Source organism: Sceloporus occidentalis, unplaced genomic scaffold (genome assembly GCF_023333645.1).
Source record: "Sceloporus occidentalis isolate IW3139 unplaced genomic scaffold, rSceOcc1.0.p SCAF_5, whole genome shotgun sequence".
NCBI lineage: Eukaryota > Metazoa > Chordata > Lepidosauria > Squamata > Phrynosomatidae > Sceloporus > Sceloporus occidentalis.
In genome coordinates, this window is record NW_028316985.1 from 121,837,807 (window position 1) to 121,856,240 (window position 18,434).

Below are 18,434 nucleotides of genomic sequence, written 5' to 3' on the forward strand. Positions count from 1 at the left end.
TTCGTAGTGGTTCTACGACTCTGGGTTCAAATCCCAGTTCTTTCATTGGCCGAGTTACACTCTCTCAGCGTCAGGGGAAGGCAATGGAAAACCTCCTCTGAACAAATCTTGCCCAGGAAACCCCAGGACAGGTTACTACTATTAATAATAATAATAATAATAATAATAGTATTAATAATGTCCCTCCTTCTCCCAAAACTGGGACTCAGGGCAGCTTGCAACATTAAAAAGAGCCCTGGAGCTGCAGTGGTTAAATGCCTGTCCTGCTGCCACTCACTCACAAACCACAAGGTTGTGAGTTCAATACCAGCCAGGGGCTCAGGGTCGACTTAGTTCCAAGGTCACTAAAATGAGTACCCATCATATTGGGGGCAATGAGCTTACACATTGTAAACCGCTTAGGGAGTGCTTAAGTGCACTGGTAAGCAGTATAGAAATGTACTTGCTGTTGTTATTCCTAAAAAATAGTACATTGGTCCCTCCACATTTGCTAGGGTTAGGGGCACAGGACCCCCATGAATGTGGAAAAACTGCAAATAACAAAAACACTGTTTTTGCCTGAGAGAACACCTCTCTAGGAATCTCTAGGTCCTCCAGGGCAACTCTCTGGTCAACATCTGCCAGACTTTGGCCATAGATTTGCCCTTGAGGAGCTACAAAAGCCTAGTGGAGTCTTCTCTCTAGGAATCTCTAGGTCCTTCGGTGCAACCTTTGGTACAAGTTGGCCATAGAGTTGCGCTGGAGACCCAGGTATTCCTAGAGAGAACATATTAATAAAATCTGTGAATAATCAAAGCCGCAAAAGCCAAAGCTACAAATGTGGAGGGATGAGTGTATAATTAATTAGATTCACCTCAGAGTCACCCATAAGTCAGGAATGACTTGAAGGTCAACCACCACAATGAATTGGTAAATTTATCAAGGTCTGCTAAATGAAAAGAGACATATTTAAAGACATTACAAATCACTTAGGTAGAAAAAAAATCAACCCATGTTGATTGAGTTAGGAAGTCTTGGTAATGACAGAAGTATGAGTGAAGGTAAGAATGATTGTGAGATCTATGATTGATTGGGAAGACTGGATGATTGAATGGTTGAAAGAGTGGATTCTGTGATTTATATAAACCTAAATATTTGTCAAGTAAACTCAACTGTGCTGAATGCTGTATTTTTTATGCTGTAAAAATGTGGAAAAAATGAAATTAAAACAACAACAACAGTAACAAATGGATGAGTCCCAGGGAATCCCAGTCTCACTAACATGAATCCAGTTTTCCTTACAGAACTGACAGGACACATTTATCATTTCAGATCCTTATAAAATTAACATCCAGATGCAACTCATGGGACAAATATATACAGTCATCCCTCCATATTTGCGGCTTTGATATTTGTGGATTTGATTATTCACGGATTTCATTAATATGTTCTCTCCAGGACTATCTAGGTCCTCCAGTGCAACTCTGTGGTCAACTTTAACTAAAGGTAGCACTGAAAGACCATTTGTAGCTACTCCAGTGCCATTCTATGGTCAGTGTCTGTCAGATGTTGACCACAGAATTGCACTGGAGGACCTAGAGATTCCTAGAGAGGTGTCCTCTCAGGTAAAAACAGTGTTTTGTTATTTGTGGTTTTTCCATATTCACAAGGGTCTCGTTGCCCTAACCCTAGTGAATATGGAGGGACAACTGTACATTCCTGAAGCTGTTTGGAAATCTTGGTTAACCAGCTGCAAGGTGACCAGATGTCCTAACTGCAAAGGAAGACAAGGCACTGCAAAATGGAGGATCTTCAAGAAAAATGGAGGAATGACCACGTAAAAAGCTTAAAACACTCATATAAATGTAAATCCATGCTTCTTAGTCCTGCTCAAAATTCCTCCTGGACATAAGGTTGTAATTGGAGGACATGTCCTGGGAAAGGAGGACCAAGTCTGGTCACTTGAGTTATTTATTTTATATTTATTATCTATGTCAAGGATTTATATCCTGCCTTTCTCCCACAGTGAGATTCAAGGCGGGTTACAATAAATCTAAAAAGACAAAACAGGATTAGATGTCAGGAAGGCTTGTTCTTTATGTGTAACAAGAACAACTATTCTTTCCCTGGGGAATGGCAGGGGGGGAGCTTTGCCTGGTGAATGCCTGCCTGTCCTCCCAGTTAACAGGGACACAGAAAGCAAACATCCTAGCAGCAATTTTGGGGGAATGGGAGCCTCTTTGCCTCCTCTCCCTTTCTGCAGTGCGATGGACGACCTTTCCCGCCTTGCTCTTGGATCTTGCTTCGGTCAGCGTCTCTCCTGACAGATGGTGGCAGCGAAGGGGAAAAACAAGAAGAGTGGAGGAAACAACGAGGAAGGCCTTGGGTCAAGGGAGGCCTCCCAGGCCAGCTTTTAATGGGCTTCCTTTTTGTCACACACAAATCCAACCTTATCTGCAGGGCTGGGGTGGGAAACACTGCCGCGCCACAGAAATACATGACTGAAAGCGAAATTGTGGATTATTTATGCAAAGGGATCTCGACTACCTGTGTAAAAGAAGATGTGGCATAAGCTTTCCACTGGGTGCCCTTGGACAAGACATATGCTCTCAGCCTCAGAGGAAGGCAGTGGCAAAACTCCTCTGAACAAATCTCCAAGAAAGCCCCATGATAGGGTTGCCATAAATCAGAAGCAAAGTCATAGAATCATGGAATCATAGAGTTGGAAGAGACTGCAAGGGCCATCCAGTTCAACCCCCTGCCGTGCAGGAAATCTAAATCAAAGCATCCCCAACAGATGGCCATTCATGAAGGCACACAACATACACACACACTTCAGAGTCATAGTCCAACACTCACACTACTACACCACCCTGTTAAATTTGGAGAGGGCAGGATGACCAGACACTCTCCTTTTCCAAGACGTGTCCTCCATTTCAACCTTTTGTCCAGGAGGAATTTCAAAATGTTCTCCATTTTGAGCATTACTGAAGCATGAATTTATGTTTATATTAGTGTTTTTAAGCTTTTATTTGGTCATGCCCTATCTTTTTTTTAATGTCCTACATTTTGTGGTGTCTGGTCCTCCTTAGCTGTTACGATATCTGGTCAACCTGGCTTTCCTAGACTCAGTACCGCACTACATTGTTGTAACACTATGATTCCACTTTTACAGCTATGGCTGTCTCCTGTGGAATCCTGGGATTTGCAATTTGGTGTTGTTGTGTGCTTTCAAGTCATTTCCAATGTATGGCAACCCTATTCACGGGGTTTTCTTCACAAGATTTGTTCAGAGGTTTGCCGTTGCCGTTCCCTGAGGCTGAGAGCCTGTGACTTGCCAAACATTGCACATTAGGTTTTCGTGTTGAGCTGGAAATCGAACCCGTGTCTGCAGAGCAATGGCTTCATTGTGGGGTAGGGTGCAGGGAGTGTGGAGTGCATCATGTGGGAGGTGACCCCTCCCACATGAAGCCCGATTTGGCTCTTTTCCCCTTTCTTTGCAGGATGAACAAACATGCACCCTTCCCGGCTGCTTGGTCACTAGGCTTTCTCCCTGGGGAGGAAGCCAGGTGACAGAGCAGCAGGAAAGGCAAACATGTGCCTTTCCTAGGTGACACCCTCCACACCAGGTGACACCCTAGCTAGTGATGCCACTGTTTCGTAGTCATCATCCACCACCCAAACCACTATACCACACTGACTCTCTTGCAGTTTAGGGAGAGGTATTTATAATTCTCAGCCAGAGAGCTGCTGGACCTCAGTAAACTACAAACCCCAAAATGCCACAGGAGGCAGCCATAGCAGGTTGAAGTGGAATAATAGGCTATAATGTAGGCTATAATGTAGTGCAATCTGCATGGATGATTGACTGGCTTGGAAACCACTCCTCCACTCCTTGATGGCTTCGATGTCATCAATTATTTTTATCAAAGACAACCTGAAAAAATAAGTAGCAGAGGTTTCCGTTTGATATTTGTACAAATCTGTTCCATTTTACCTTCATGCCCTGAGAAGCTGTGGTGACTTGTCTTCCCATTGCATCCTGGATGCAACAGGATAGCCATGCCCTTTATGAGTGGTTCTGTATCCCTTTTATTGTCCCAAGACTTTCTCATATTTTGACCACCTAGTTGAAAATTATTTTCACTGTCTTTTTCACTTTGTCAATGATACTTCACATGATGCTCAGGTAGTTACATATTGAGGAAGGATTTTGCAATCTGGGGAAGATAACCACAGGGCAGATTATTTTTATCTACTTTTTAAAACTGACCTTGGCAGGGAAAATATATCAAGTTGCCAGTTGCTTTGTGTTAATGCTTTTGAAATCTGAGCAGCATTACAGCATGTCTTTTAGATTTGTTTATGTAATGGTGAATATTGAAGGTGACTGGGGAAATAAATGTTTATAAATCACTGTGGACATTGCCATTCTTACAACATATAATATATACAGTAATAATATTCTTACATTGCAGGTACACAACAGTGGCTATTGCATGTCTGTTAACAGTGTTTTGCTTGTCAAAATAATTGCAGTTATAATTTTTGACATATGTCTTCCCATGCATGTCTATATTCCATTTGAGGAAGCTTGGGCTTTTATCATTTGTTCTGCATGATTATGTCAGCTTCTCCAAATGCAGTTTGTGTGATGCAGCCATATAGTGTCGTCATTTGGCTTCAGATAAATATTTCATAACAGTAATCTTCTTTGTTCAGGTTGTTCTGCTCTTCCAGGAGGGACCAAAGTGCATTCTTAAGTATTATTAAAAATTTAGGATGCTTGTCTGGGCATAAGCAGTATAAGATTATTATTATTATTATTATTATTATTATTATTATGTTACTGATAGGTAGAATGAGAGTTTGAACTTAATTTGTTAATTAATTCACTAATTTTTTAAAAATTATTTCACCAAACTTTCTAGATTCACTAATTAACACTGAAATGAAATACATTTACTTTAATGAATTATTTTGTTGGGATTCATTCGGGTATGGGCCTACCTTTCAGTTATATTCAGTAAAACAGGACAGTCTGCTGGTTCAAGTTGAAGAAATAATATAACTGAAGGAAGTATGTCACCTGGCTCTTTTTTTAGACAGTATAAATGTACAGTATTATAAAAGCTTACAGATTTAGGTTTGTATAAATATCTGAAACAGTTACATATACCTTGCCAAAAGACTTGATGGGTCTGGTGCTGAAACAAATTGACATAGCTATGTTCTGTACCTGAAGAGGACTGTAAGTGCTTTAACAGTGTTTAGCAAGGAAACCGTCTAATCAAAAAGATTGTATGTACAGCGCTGTGTAAATTTACAGTGCTTTATAAATAAAGGTTAATAATAATAATAATAATAATAAATACTAATCATTCTCCCTTTTCATGTTTGCCTTCCTGTTTGATTCTTCTGCCTCTGCCTCCATCCGTTTGTTTTATGTTTTGAGAGACAAGCATTTTATGAAATATGAAATGCCTATTACTGTTGATGTGCATAGTAGTAATAGTAAGCAGGAAGGATAGTAAGTAATAATTGAATGATGTTGTTGTAATTGTATGCCTTCAAGTAGTTTCTGACCTTCAGTGACCCTGTCACAGGGCTGTCTTGGCAAGATTTGTTCAGAGGAGGTTTTGCCTTGGCCTCCTTTGAGGCTGAGAGAGTGTGACTTATCTAAGGTCACCCACTCGTTTTGACAGCCTAACAGAGATTCGAACCCTGGTCTCCAGAGTCATAGTCCTGTGCTCAAACTAGCTCACCATACTGACTCAGTACCGTACTTGAATACTTAGTTTATTACACTCAAGAGAAAATTCACTGAGAGCTGTGGGAAAGGAAATGTTGGTTAGAAGGAATGCAAGCACATGATTCCTTGATGTTAGGAATGCTATTCCATAGGGGTCCTCCTGTACTAGCATAACAAATGCCTTGTAGATTTCATGTTACCAGACCCAAAAGCATCTTGAATAAAAGTATCAAGAATGCTTTCTTCTCCTAATGATATTATTGACTGTTTTTATACCAGTATATATGTTTTGATAGAAATACCAGCATCTTTATCAAGCATTTTATAACACAGAGAGATAATGAAATACAGAGATTTACTGTTTGTTTATGTGGGCAAGGTAGTAAAATGTTTTTGGAGGGTGGCGGGCAAGGGGAATATCAGCACTATATTGGCTGTTTTGTATCATGGATTAATAGTGGAATACCACCAAACATTTTGCATACCACAGTTTTGTATACCACTAAAACTGTTTATGTAGATGAAAAAAATAGAACAAATGTTTTGTTGTTATTATTCTTGTGTTTTTGTTTACAGAAAGAACAGTGGAAACAATACTAGCTTAGTTGAAACACCTGTTTTCTAGTATATGGATTGACAGAGGTTAATTTTTTTAAAAAAAAAAGCCAATACATAAATAAGCCTTAAACTACTACCAACTGGTTGAGTAGGTTTGGATCTGTGGTTGCTTTTGGAACAGACATATTCATTGTTTGAGCAAATGAATTCACTGAAGTGTGCAAGGCTTATAAAGAACTAGAAACATGAGGGTGGGGGAGAATTTTGCCTGAAGGGCAATATTACAAGGTGACTTAAATGAGTTTCAGAAATAATGTGAATGTTCAACTTTTTAATCAAATGCATATGCAGCAGATACAAATGAGTGTACACATTGGCACACCTTTGATATACCACTTAATTGTGCTTCAGCATTTTGATAACTAGGCTGGCACGAATTATCCCCCTTCCATTCTCTTTCACAGAACATCTATCAGCAGAAGATTTCACTGATGTTTTAGATTAAGCATAGTGCATCATCTTAGCCTTAAACTGTGATTGTGGGAAAAGTGTAGTTTGAAAATGCTAGATTTGACTGACCATAGTTAAGATTAGCTTTAATTTGTCCATGTTAGGGTGATGTGGCAAGCTGTGGTTAATCTAAAATGAAAATGAAAACTTTCACATTCCCAACTTGTAATTTTGCAAGAGTGAAAGAAGGAAGTACATAAGCCCAGTGAGAAGGCACACTCATTTTTGTACAGTGGACCCTTGTTATACGCTGGGGTTTGGTTCCAAGATCCCCCGTGTATAACAAAATCCGTGTATGCTCAAGTCCCATTAAGTATAATGACATAGCAAAATGGTGTCCCTAATAAAAAATGGAACATCAAGGTAAATTTATACTCTTTTGGAACATTTTCAAACCGTGTATGCTTAAATCCATGTATAAAAAATCCGTGTATAAGAAGGGCTGACTGTAAAATGAAAATGGTTTAGTACAATACTTATTTAGGTTATTAACAAAATAAATAAATAATTTTGTTAACTGCCCTCAAGTCAACCCCAGCTCCTGGCGACCTTGTGGATGAGACATCTACAGTGCACCCACGCCATACGCGGGCTTGCCATACGCAGATTTAAGCTTGCACGTATGGCAAACCCTGGATGTTAAAATGGTGCAGGCGCCTGCAGCTCACAGCCATAAAAACAGTAGGAGTTGAGGTCCCACGTTTTTGGGCATCTGCAGGGGGATCCAGAATGGATACCAAGGGCCCACTATACAAGCCTTCCCCCTTCCTCCACTGCTCAGCTCAGGTCCTGTAAATTCATACCTGTGACCTTTCTAATAGAGTCCATCTAGTGTAAGGTCTTCCTCTTCTGACTGCTGTCCACCTTTCCTAACATTATTGTCTTTTCCAGTGAGTCATGCCTTCTCACAATATGGCCAAAGTATGATAGTCTCAGTTTGATCGTTTTGGCATCCAGGGAAATTTCAGGATTTATCTATTGAAAGACCCATTTGTTTGTCTTTTTGGCTGTCCTCGGTATCCTCAACGCTCATCTCCAGCACCACATCTCAAATGAATTGATTTTCTTCTTGTCTGCTTTCTTCATAGTCTATCTCTCATATCCTCACATGGTGATGGGGAATGCAGTGGCTTGTATGATTCTAACCTTTGTGCTCAGTTGTGTATCTTTGCTCTTTAGGGTCTTCTCTAGTTCTTTCATAGCTGCACTTCCCATTCCTAGTCTTCTTCTGATTTCTTGACAGCAATCCCCATTCCAATTGATGTTTGATCCTAGGAATGGAAATTATTTTGCTATTTTAATTTCCTCACTGTCTAGGTAGAATATATGTACGTCCTCCATGGTCCTTATTTTTGTTTTCTTTATGTTCAACGTTAAGCCTGCCTTTGCACTTTCTTCTTTGACCTTCCAAGTCCATGATGTTTTCTGCTAATAGTATGGCATTGTCTGCATATCTTAGATTGTTCATATTTCTTCCTCCTATCTTTACTCCTCCTTTTTCTGAGGCTACGTGTGCTCTTATATGATATTTTGTGCATACAAGTTGAATAGATACGTGGGTTGATAGAATGCAGCCTTACCTGAACTCCTTGCCAGCTATGGATTCTTCTTAGATTGTACACCATAGGCAGGTTTACTCTTTTATATTTGTTGTTTTTATGTACAGCGCTGTGCAAATCTACAGCGCTATATAAATAAAGAAGAATAATAAATAATAAATATGAACCATTCTTTTGTTCTCTAGGGACATCCTGAGATTAGCTGACTTGAAAATAGAAACCAGATCCTTCCTGCCCCCCAGAATCTTCAGCTATATTTTTGAAAATGTACATGGCCCAGAACAGATGGGCCAAAAGAAGCAGCTTCTGGCTGCTTTGGAGGAATAGCATTCAAAGTATGCATTCCTCCAACATAGCCTGAAGCCATGCTCCGGTCCTTTGGACCAGAGCAAAAAGGAACCCTGATAATCCAATTCCTGGCTGCACGGTTTGGTCCTGAGGCCATAGCTCACTTTTGGAGCAGGCCGTGCAGTTGTCGTGGAACTGATTTGCTTGCAGCCAGAGCAGACTCAGGCTGCTCTTTCTTGCCATTCTGCTCTGGCTGCATGTTTATGCTAAGAAGCCTTGTAATGCAGGATTGGTAAAGGTCACAATGTAAGAGAGCAGAATTAGTGTGCTATATACATCTAAAATATTCAGCGCAGAAAATAGCTTTTCACTTTAAGTTTTAAATGTTTTGACAATATGATGATAAAAGATTACATATACAGTCAGCCCTTCTTATACACGGATTCAAGCATCCATGGTTTGAAAAGGTTCAAACAAAGTATAAATTTCAAATATCAAACCTTGATTTTCCATTTTTTAAAGGGACACCATTTTGCTATGTCATTATATTTAATGGGACTTGAGCATCCACAAATTTTGTTATCCACGGGGGATCTTGGAACCAAACCCCAGCGTATAACAAGGGTCCACTGTAACTATTAAATAGACAATAAGAATTTACTAATAAACGAAGAATGTGTGATAGATTTGTAGAAAGTTGACAAACTCCGGTCAAGAGTTTTTTGGAAAAGGATTCTGAATGATCAAAAGTAATGTTTTTATTTAAATTCTCTCTTTTATTTCCAATTTATGTTAGAAAACCAACTTGCTGTGTTTTACAACCTTTATATAAAGTCATATTACAATAATCAAATGAAATAGGACTACAAGTAGTCTCTACTTCACAGTTTGGTGAATGCTAAAATAGTTTTGACTACTTTGGGATTTTCCCACACTAAAAATTTGATGTTTAACCTCTTGGCCACCCAGCATGCAAACAAAATTACAAGACTTTTATCTACTTGGGAGCATATTATGTTAGCCTGAAGCCAAGCCAAGCACAACTTTTGGAACTGTTTTCTTTCCCTTAATTTCTTTTATTTGTACAGAATCACACTAATTTCAAACAAACTTACTTTGTAGCAAGGAATGTGAAAATTGCTCATTTAAAATAAAAACACACGTTTGTAACAAACTTAGATCAAAGTTATAAGAACTTGGCTTAAAGGTGAACATGATAATTTCCTATGAAATTTTGGGAAGAATGTGTTTTATAGGTAGTGTTTTCAATTTTTGAGTCAAGTATAAAATGCATCTGAGTAATCATCATTGAACGGTGGCTGTATTTCCCCTTCACTTTGGATTATAAAACTATTTGGTCATAGTACATTTTTGACCCTGACACCAGGGTTTGAATCCCATTTCAGCCTTATAAACCCACCTGGTGATCTTGGGTAAGTCACACGCTCTCAGTGTCAGAGGATGGCAATGGCAACCCCCCTCTGAAGAAACTTGGCAAGAAAATCCCATAATAGACCTTAGGGTCGCCATATGTTGGAAACGACCTGAAGGCACAAAACATAGAATTAATCTAAATTTTCTATTTCATCTTTAGCAATCTGGTATGATAATTCAGGTTTATAGACATTTTGATATAATTATGTATAGATTTTGGTAGTTTAAACAGAATAAATGATGCAGACTAATTATTCTTAATCTTAAGTATCACCACTCATTCTATCAATGAACCTGGATTTCATCATGATAGACAATAAAAGCACACTTTGTCTAAGAAGTATGCAGAGAGATCTTGTAGCACCTTTTGAGACTAACTGAAAGAAAAGTTGGCAGCATGAGCTTTCATAGTGGTCCAAATGCACCTGAAATCTACGAAAGCTCATGCTGCCAACGTCTTTCTTTCAGTTAGTCTCAAAGGTGCTACAAAATCTCTCTTCATACTGATTCTACAGACTAACATGGCTTTATCTTTGAATTCTTTGTCCAAGAAGAACATTCATGTATTTACAGGGATATATTTCTAATTTGTGGTAAGTTTTAAGGACATAATTATAGTAGTATTGTTGGGAGTAAACACAAGCAAAAATAATAAATTCTATCAGTAGGGGAAGATCGTACTAATACTGTTGAACATAAGTGAACATAATTGTTTCTACCATACAAAGAATATACCAAAAATAATATTCTTATATGAACAGTATAATATATTTTATTATTGTTGTTGCTGTTGCTGCTATTATTCAGAATTATTCATAAATAAAAAGTCAATAAATGTTTGGCTGTGACTAAAATACTCATGACTCACCTAAACTACTTCTATGTCTCACCTATGGTACAAGTGTCACTGTTTGAGAACCACAGGTTTGGACTATTGATAATGGATATAAGTGTGCAGTTACATCACTTAGCCATTCTTGGCATCAGTTTCCATGCAGTAGATCTTTTATCTGGTTTCTGCCTTTTTTTCCGTGGGAAAAGAACATTTTCTTTCCTCTTTAGAGTGAACCTTTTGAATTGCAGACCTTAAGGAAACATGAGACCAACTCTTGGCAATGAACCATTTGTTTCTTTTTTAAAAAAAACTAGGAAGAAAATGATGTTATGCTTTACTGGAATTTAACTGAATGTGAGAAACAGCTATACTTTAAGTGCTACACTAAAATACACTGAAAAGGCACTGACTCTATAACAATGATATGATTGCTTTTTATGACAATTGACCTTGTATTGCTATTATGAATTCATAATTGGATTGCTGGTAAAACAAAGTTTACTCATGTGGATATTTTTTATAAATCTGCAAATGAGCAGAATAATAAGTCTGAAATAAATGAGTGCTTTCTTTATGACCTTCAGCTACTATTCAGACATTTACAACAGGCCCCATTTTAGAAGAGGCATTCTCTTTTCAGTGGGAAAAAAAAGAATAGGGAAGATATAATACAACCTTCAAAAAAAGCAACAAAGCGTTTCCTGGCACCTTAAAGACTAACCAGTTTTATTTGGCATAAACTTTGCTTACTGCCCATATGTTTTGGAAGTATGTACATTACGCAACGTAGACTTCAACCATACATGGAGAGAGAAATCCTAGAGGACCAAGTGGTATTCAGGGATGGAAGAGGCAGTAGGGACCACATCGCAAACATATGATAGCTAATGGAGCATACCAAGGAATTCCAAAAGAAAATCATCATGTGCTTCATAGACCTTTTCTTCCCTACTCCAGCTGAAATGGAGCCCAGTGAAGGCCACACAGATAAGGAGAGTGGCAAGCAGTGATGTAGTGTTGCATAGTCTGAGTTCAGCACACACCTTGCATTTACATTTGTAACTTAGAAGACATCGTTCAGAATAAAAAATAATAATAGTAGACTTCATAAGCAGGTTGATACAAATTACTGGAAGCCATTTTCCAATGAGGCTATTGCCCATGGTGCAGCATTTATGCTGTATCATGCCACCTAATGTATCTCAAATTCAAGGAGCCAAATATAGTATTCCCAGAGATATATAAATCGTGTGGGGTGTTGAAGCTATACTACCAATTTTATTTTTAAATAACCGAAACTTTGGAACATTGTGGTTGGGAATGTGGTTAGAAAAACATTCAGGGTTTTTTGTTTTTGTTTTGGTAACTAAAATAACTGTTCTTGAGCGAACAAGAAGTCAGAGAGTAACCTCTTTAAAACTGCAATGATAACTGTAACAGTGCTTTTAAAAAACTAATTCTCTAATCTCTGGTTTAGACATAGAACTTTTCTGCCTTTCATATTCTTCAGTGGGATTTTAGTGTAATTATAAAAGTAGATTCTATCTGCTGTATATCAGAAATGTGAGTACTGCTGCACACTTTCAAAAGTATTTTTAACATTGATAGGTTATCTGCTTTGTGCCTGCCTAACTGCAGGCACAAAATAAACAACAGTGCATGTTGGAAGTAGAGATGTGCTTGTAAATGAGTAGTCACAGGCTCTCAGATGTTCACTCTAGTTTTTGATAACAGAACACGTTTTGTTGTGAAGCCATCAGAGTCAAATAAAACATTTGTTGGCAATAGATCAAGGTGTAGAGTGTCTGCAACTGATTCTTTCCTTGCTGGTACTGTGTCAATTTATTTCTGAGCATTTCAAATGTTTTTTATATCCACTTTATTTGAAGTGTTCTTAACAGGCTCACTGAGTGATAGAATATATGAAATTAAAATACAATTTCACTTTCTGCATCAGGTCAACACATTTGTTTTGTTACAGTCTGTCATTTTAGCATTCAGTGCATCCTTCAGTACCATTTTTTCATGAAATGCAAGAAGCTCAAAGCTGTATCTTACTGGACTTGCTGCTTAGTAATAAAGTGGTTCAGTCTGACTACACTATATATAGTGAAAACATTCCCTCTTTGTACCATGTGTAAATGAATGGGCATGCAAGTTTGGAACAGCATTTCCAGCTATTCCATGGTTCTTTCATGGTAGTCCTTTTCAGCATGTGTCACTTATTGAAAATATGAAATGAAACCATTGAGTAGCATGCTTAATCTAACACACTTGTTTAATTATACATTTAATACTCTTCTGGGATTCCTGTATAATTTAATGCAACTTCTTGGTTCCAACTGACAGTAAAATGGCTTGCTTCATAAATATCTATTTTCTCAGTATACCATTGTATTACAATGATTATACCTAGATTATTAATGCTATCACATTGATAGAAGACTGGAAGAATACTTTTTAATTATTTAAAGATGACCTTCTAATGAGTAGCTACTTTGTAGGTCTCAGCTAGTTCAATAAGGTAGTTCCATTTGTTTGGTTTTTTCCTGCCAACCCTGCAGGAACTCTTCAAAATCATGTTTTAGTTCACTCCTTCTAGAAAGGACCCTGTCAACTATACCTGTCATTGTGTGGAATTATTTCCCTTGAAGACTGCCCTCAAATGTCCAATTCTATGAAAAACATTCAAATACTACTGTCTGTCACCACACAGAATGCCACACACCATCAATTTCATCTAGGATTAACATTCCACTGACAGAACAAACATAATAGGTATTTGTTATTGAGTCTGTCTTACTGATACCAGATTCCCATTTCCACAGAAGCATCAGTAAGAACAAGATGCTTAATTCTTCAAGTGGTCATCTGTGCATTCTCACATACAAGCTTTGGATCCTGTGTGGAGCACAACTCAAAACCATCTAGAAGCTAGAGATTTTGGCAGTAACCTAACACCTTTATGCATATCCTTCCTCTAGCCTTTCATTAGTTTGAAGACTTGTCTGACACAGTGGTGAAAAAGAAAAAGATCTGTCCAGTATATCAAAGGGAAGGAGGGACATTTGTGACTGTACAAATGACCACTTGAAGAATGCATTACCAGATAGTCACAAACATCTGGAAGAGACACTCCCCTAAGTAATATGGTTGAGGTGGTCATAACTTGTAGAGCAACTTTGGTCATGTTCAGATAATGACAGCTTTGCTAGCCTGTTGGTGAGAGTGATCTTTTCATTACACACTTCTCTAATTATTGTGACAACAAGGGATGACTTTTACAGACACAGAAGGGTAGAGAAATAGGTACTGAGTAGTGTAAAAGATGACCTCTGATCAGTATAAAATGCCACACTCCCAGTTATTTTGACAGAAACTAGGTGACAGCTGAGTTGCCCATTGTGGGTTGACTAATGAATCCTTGGCCAACTCAGAAGGAATCAACAGTAACCCCCCCCCCCCCCCAATACAAGAGGCATTTGTCATGGTTGCCCTTGAAGGGAATTTTCCATTTGAATTGTAAACACCTCTTAAAGAAGGCCCATTGAAGCCATAGGCCTCCAGGTGGAAATCAGTTTGACAATTTGAAATCAGTATGACAATTGTCCCATGATATAAATTTGTAAATTTCTTCCGCTGTGGAATTGCCATTCCTCTTCTACCCCTGTACATTTTAAAGCAGCATTGCACAGTTACATAACAGATGATGCCACTATTCAGTGAGGTAATGGCATAGTGGTTTGAGTATTGAACTATGACTCTGGAGATCAGGGTTCGATTCACCACTTGGACATGAAATCCTGCTGGGTGACCTTAGGCAAGCCACATACTCTCAGCCTCAGGGGATGTCAATGGCAAACCTCCTCTGATCAAATCTTGCCAAAAAAAATAAAAATAAACCCAAAATAAGTCTTAGGGTTGCTATGTCAGAAGCGACTTAAAGACGCATAACAACAAAACCTGCAACTCTGCAGTTTATCATGCAACTTTCAAAGGCAGATAGCCCACCTGCACTAAACAATTTATTAATCTCCTGCTTCCAGAACATACTTAATCTCTGATAATATTCAGTATAGCTTTTTCTTCCTTACAGCTATTGTTTCTTTATGAAGGGGTTTAGCAGACAGAGTCTATCCCTGTTATAGCCTGGCTGTTTTTCACCTCAGTTGGTCAAAGGATGGAGCATTGAATGGGAGGAGACCTGTAGAGTTACTATTATTATTATTATTTCATTTTCTTATATCCCACTTTTCCCCCAACATATGGACCTGGAGAGTTCCCTCCTACCAGGGGTCACTGCAGCTTCCCCACTGACACTTTATATATCAGAAAGTTACATATGTTTGGATAAGTGATGGCAGGTTGCTGATTAGTTTATTAAATTATATGCATTCAAAAACTTACTAAGATTGTACGGTACAGTATTCTTTAAGCAGAAAATCCTATATTAAAAATATGGTTTAGTGGTTTGAGCTTTGGACTATGTCTCTGGAAACTAGGGTTCGAATCCTTGCTTAGCCATGGAAAACTACTGGGTGATCTTGAGCAAGTCACATATAGTCTCAGTTGAAGGCAGAATCAACCCTCCTTTGAACAAATCTTGCCTTGCAAAAAACCCTCTGTGATAAATTCACCTTAGAAATGACTTGAAGGCACATGATCTGACTGGAACTCTATGGAAGTGTTAGAAATGTTGGATCTGAAAACTAAAATCCATTATTCATAAAAAGTAAGGTAATGGATTAAATCAGATGTTTATGATAGTTTGCCTGAGAAAAAATGTCTGTGTCCAGTTTTTGTAAAGGTTTTGAGTAAAAACATGATACAACATCACTGCAAGATTGCCAAGATCAGTAAACAAGTCTTAACGTCTTTTGATAGGGATATGCTTTCATGATAATTTTTTAAGTTTGCCGCTAATTACTAAGCAATTTGGATCAGATCATCTCCAGAAGTAAGAATAGAAACTGGACCCTTATTGACTCTAATCCATTACATCACCAATGCTTTGGTCCATTCCTGGATCACATTGCACAGCCTGTCAGGTGTAATTTTCATTAAGCTTCACAAAAATGTTTGAATCTGTGTGACTTGGACACACTTCTGCCATTTTGTCCCAGAGCGACATGCATTCATTACAGTACTAAATCTGATGGTTGGAGGCAGATCCTTTCTCTGTCCTGTTTTACAAGCTGCTTTACAGGAGAGAAAACGAGTTTGTTTAATCCCATTTTTGTTAAACTTCCTGGCTAGCTGCACTTTAACATGGTCTGAACTATACACCCATAATCAGTATAATTAACATCCTTAACCAATGCAATTTGTATAGTAAAATTGAATGTATTATAAGTGACTGTCACAATATATTCATAAGTGACTGTCACATTTTCATGTAGTTAAAGAAGCTAAAATATTAGATGGGGAAAGAGAGAAAAATACTTACGAGTTCAAGAAAGGATGCTTTGGAAAAGCTGAGAAGAAAAGATGAATCAGTTTAGAGTGTTCAATGAAACATAATTTTAAAAATCACCAAAAGCAAAACAACTAATACTACATTGTTGTTTTTTTCTTTTATCTTTTTAAAAGGCCACAGAAGGTAGATCCAATTATGAAGATTTGGATCTCTATGCAACTTCCCGGGAGCAGCGATTTCGTATGTTTTCCAGTTTAGAATTCGAAGGGCAGCTATTTATGACACCATATGACTTCATTCAGTCTGTTACAAGTGATGAACCAAAACGTAAGTATGCTCTCCCCCCCCCCATGTTATAAACAACATGAATTAAATTAGAGTTTCCCTTTTTGTGTTGTTACATCACAAATCAGTGATACCTTTATTTGGACAACCTTTATTTGAACAATCAAAATGCACATAATAAATAATGCAAGCTTTTGAAGCTCCACTGGCTTCTTCATCAGGCAAAGGTGTTAAAAAATATATACAATGACAATATTAGGTCTGCATTCTCTCAAGGTGTTGTTGTTGTGTAGCGAGATATCTATGCTAGCAGGCCTCTCACCTTTCTGGCCAAAATCTCCTGGACTTTGGAATGCTTTGTTCCCAATATTACAGGGCCAGAAGGAGGAGGAGACTTCTTGCATAGATATCCTAGGGTTGTATGATGAGATAAATGAGGGTTGGTGATATTAGCAGCCATTAGGAGTATTTCATTAATATTTGTTAATATTAGGAGTATTAGAAATATTAGTATTTTTGTAATAACAGTTATTTTTGTATTCATTTTAGATCCAAAACAGTGGAAGTCTCTTTCAAAACAGGTGAGACTTCCAAATGAATTCTGATCTGTGTTGCAAAGAATTAAAATTTCATTTCAATGAGAGTTTGCAATGTTAGGTTTGAAAATTAATTTGATAATGCTAAATGGACACAGTACCTTAGCAGTTAAGACGCTGACTCTGACAACCGCAAGGTCAGCAGTTCAAGACCCAAGTGCCGCGTAATGGAGTGAGCTCTCGTCACTAATTCCAGCTTCTGCCAACCTAGCAGTTCAAAAGCATGTAAAAATGCAAGTAGATAGATAGGCACCACTTCGGTGAGAAGGTAACATCATTCCTTGCAGTCAAGCTGGCCATAGAGTTGTCTTTGATAATGCTGACTATGGCTCAGTAATAGAGAGGAGCACCCCCCCCCCCAATAGTTGGGCACAACTAGACAATCTTGTCAAAGGGGAAACCTTTACCTTTGATGTTAAATGTTAGAAATTGGAAAAAATATTTCACTATCATAAACATCAATTAAAACATACATGTGGGCCCAGTCCGGGATTTACAGGTTGTCACTAGTGACCTTAAAAGAGCACACTTTATTATTGGTTCCTTCAAAGGCCTTTTTTTTTTTTTTTTTTTTTTTTTTTTTTGTCCTTTGAAATGTGCCTTCCTCCAACCTGGAATTTCCCCTCCATGGACTACAAAGTCGACAATAGGATTGTTACCTGGGAGCAGTGGCAGTCCAGTATTTCTGTGAACTGTCAGGCTGGGAAAAGCTATCCCAAAGCATGGGATTTTATCTTATAACCTCTTCAGTTCAATTTGTCACTTGTCTGCTTTTCCTGCATTGTGCGGAGTACGTAATTCTTATACTGGGTCTAGCTCATTCCGTGCATCATCAAGGCAGGGCTTCCAAACCAGATGCTCCCCCCAGTTTATGACCAGTCTTACAGTGAACAGGGCAGGTCTTTGCTAGCTCTGGACACTTCACCGCTATTTTAAGCAAAAGGGAATTAATTTGGGGGAGATTTTCCTTGAGTTTACTGCCTGCATTCAAACTTTGCTACCCAAACGGGACAGCTGGTTTGCCTCACAAAGCAGAGAACACACAGCCCTGACTTCTCCTTTGATAAGGAGGCAAGAAGTGGCAATGGGAATGCCTGCAGGCCATGGCCAACTGGTGGACCAGCCTACCCAGCCAGGGGGATCAGATCCTCCCTTGCTCCAGTCTAAGGAGGCAGTGGAGATGCAGGAGGAGACTACATGTGCTGTGAACGAGCACAGAAGT

The 18,434-nt window shown here is 38.4% G+C and overlaps 1 protein-coding gene across 3 annotated transcripts in view; it reads left to right on the forward strand.

Annotated features, from left to right (window-relative positions):
- Positions 1-18,434, forward strand: part of LOC149312756 (calcium uptake protein 3, mitochondrial-like) — a 48,877-nt gene that overhangs the window by 1,469 nt on the left and 28,974 nt on the right. For all 3 annotated transcript variants that reach the window (XM_089525295.1, XM_089525294.1, XM_089525296.1), the window contains exons 2-3: positions 16,505-16,658; positions 17,166-17,197. In XM_089525295.1, coding sequence (XP_089381421.1) covers positions 16,505-16,658; positions 17,166-17,197 — 186 coding nt within the window. The remainder of the gene's footprint in view (positions 1-16,504; positions 16,659-17,165; positions 17,198-18,434) is intronic.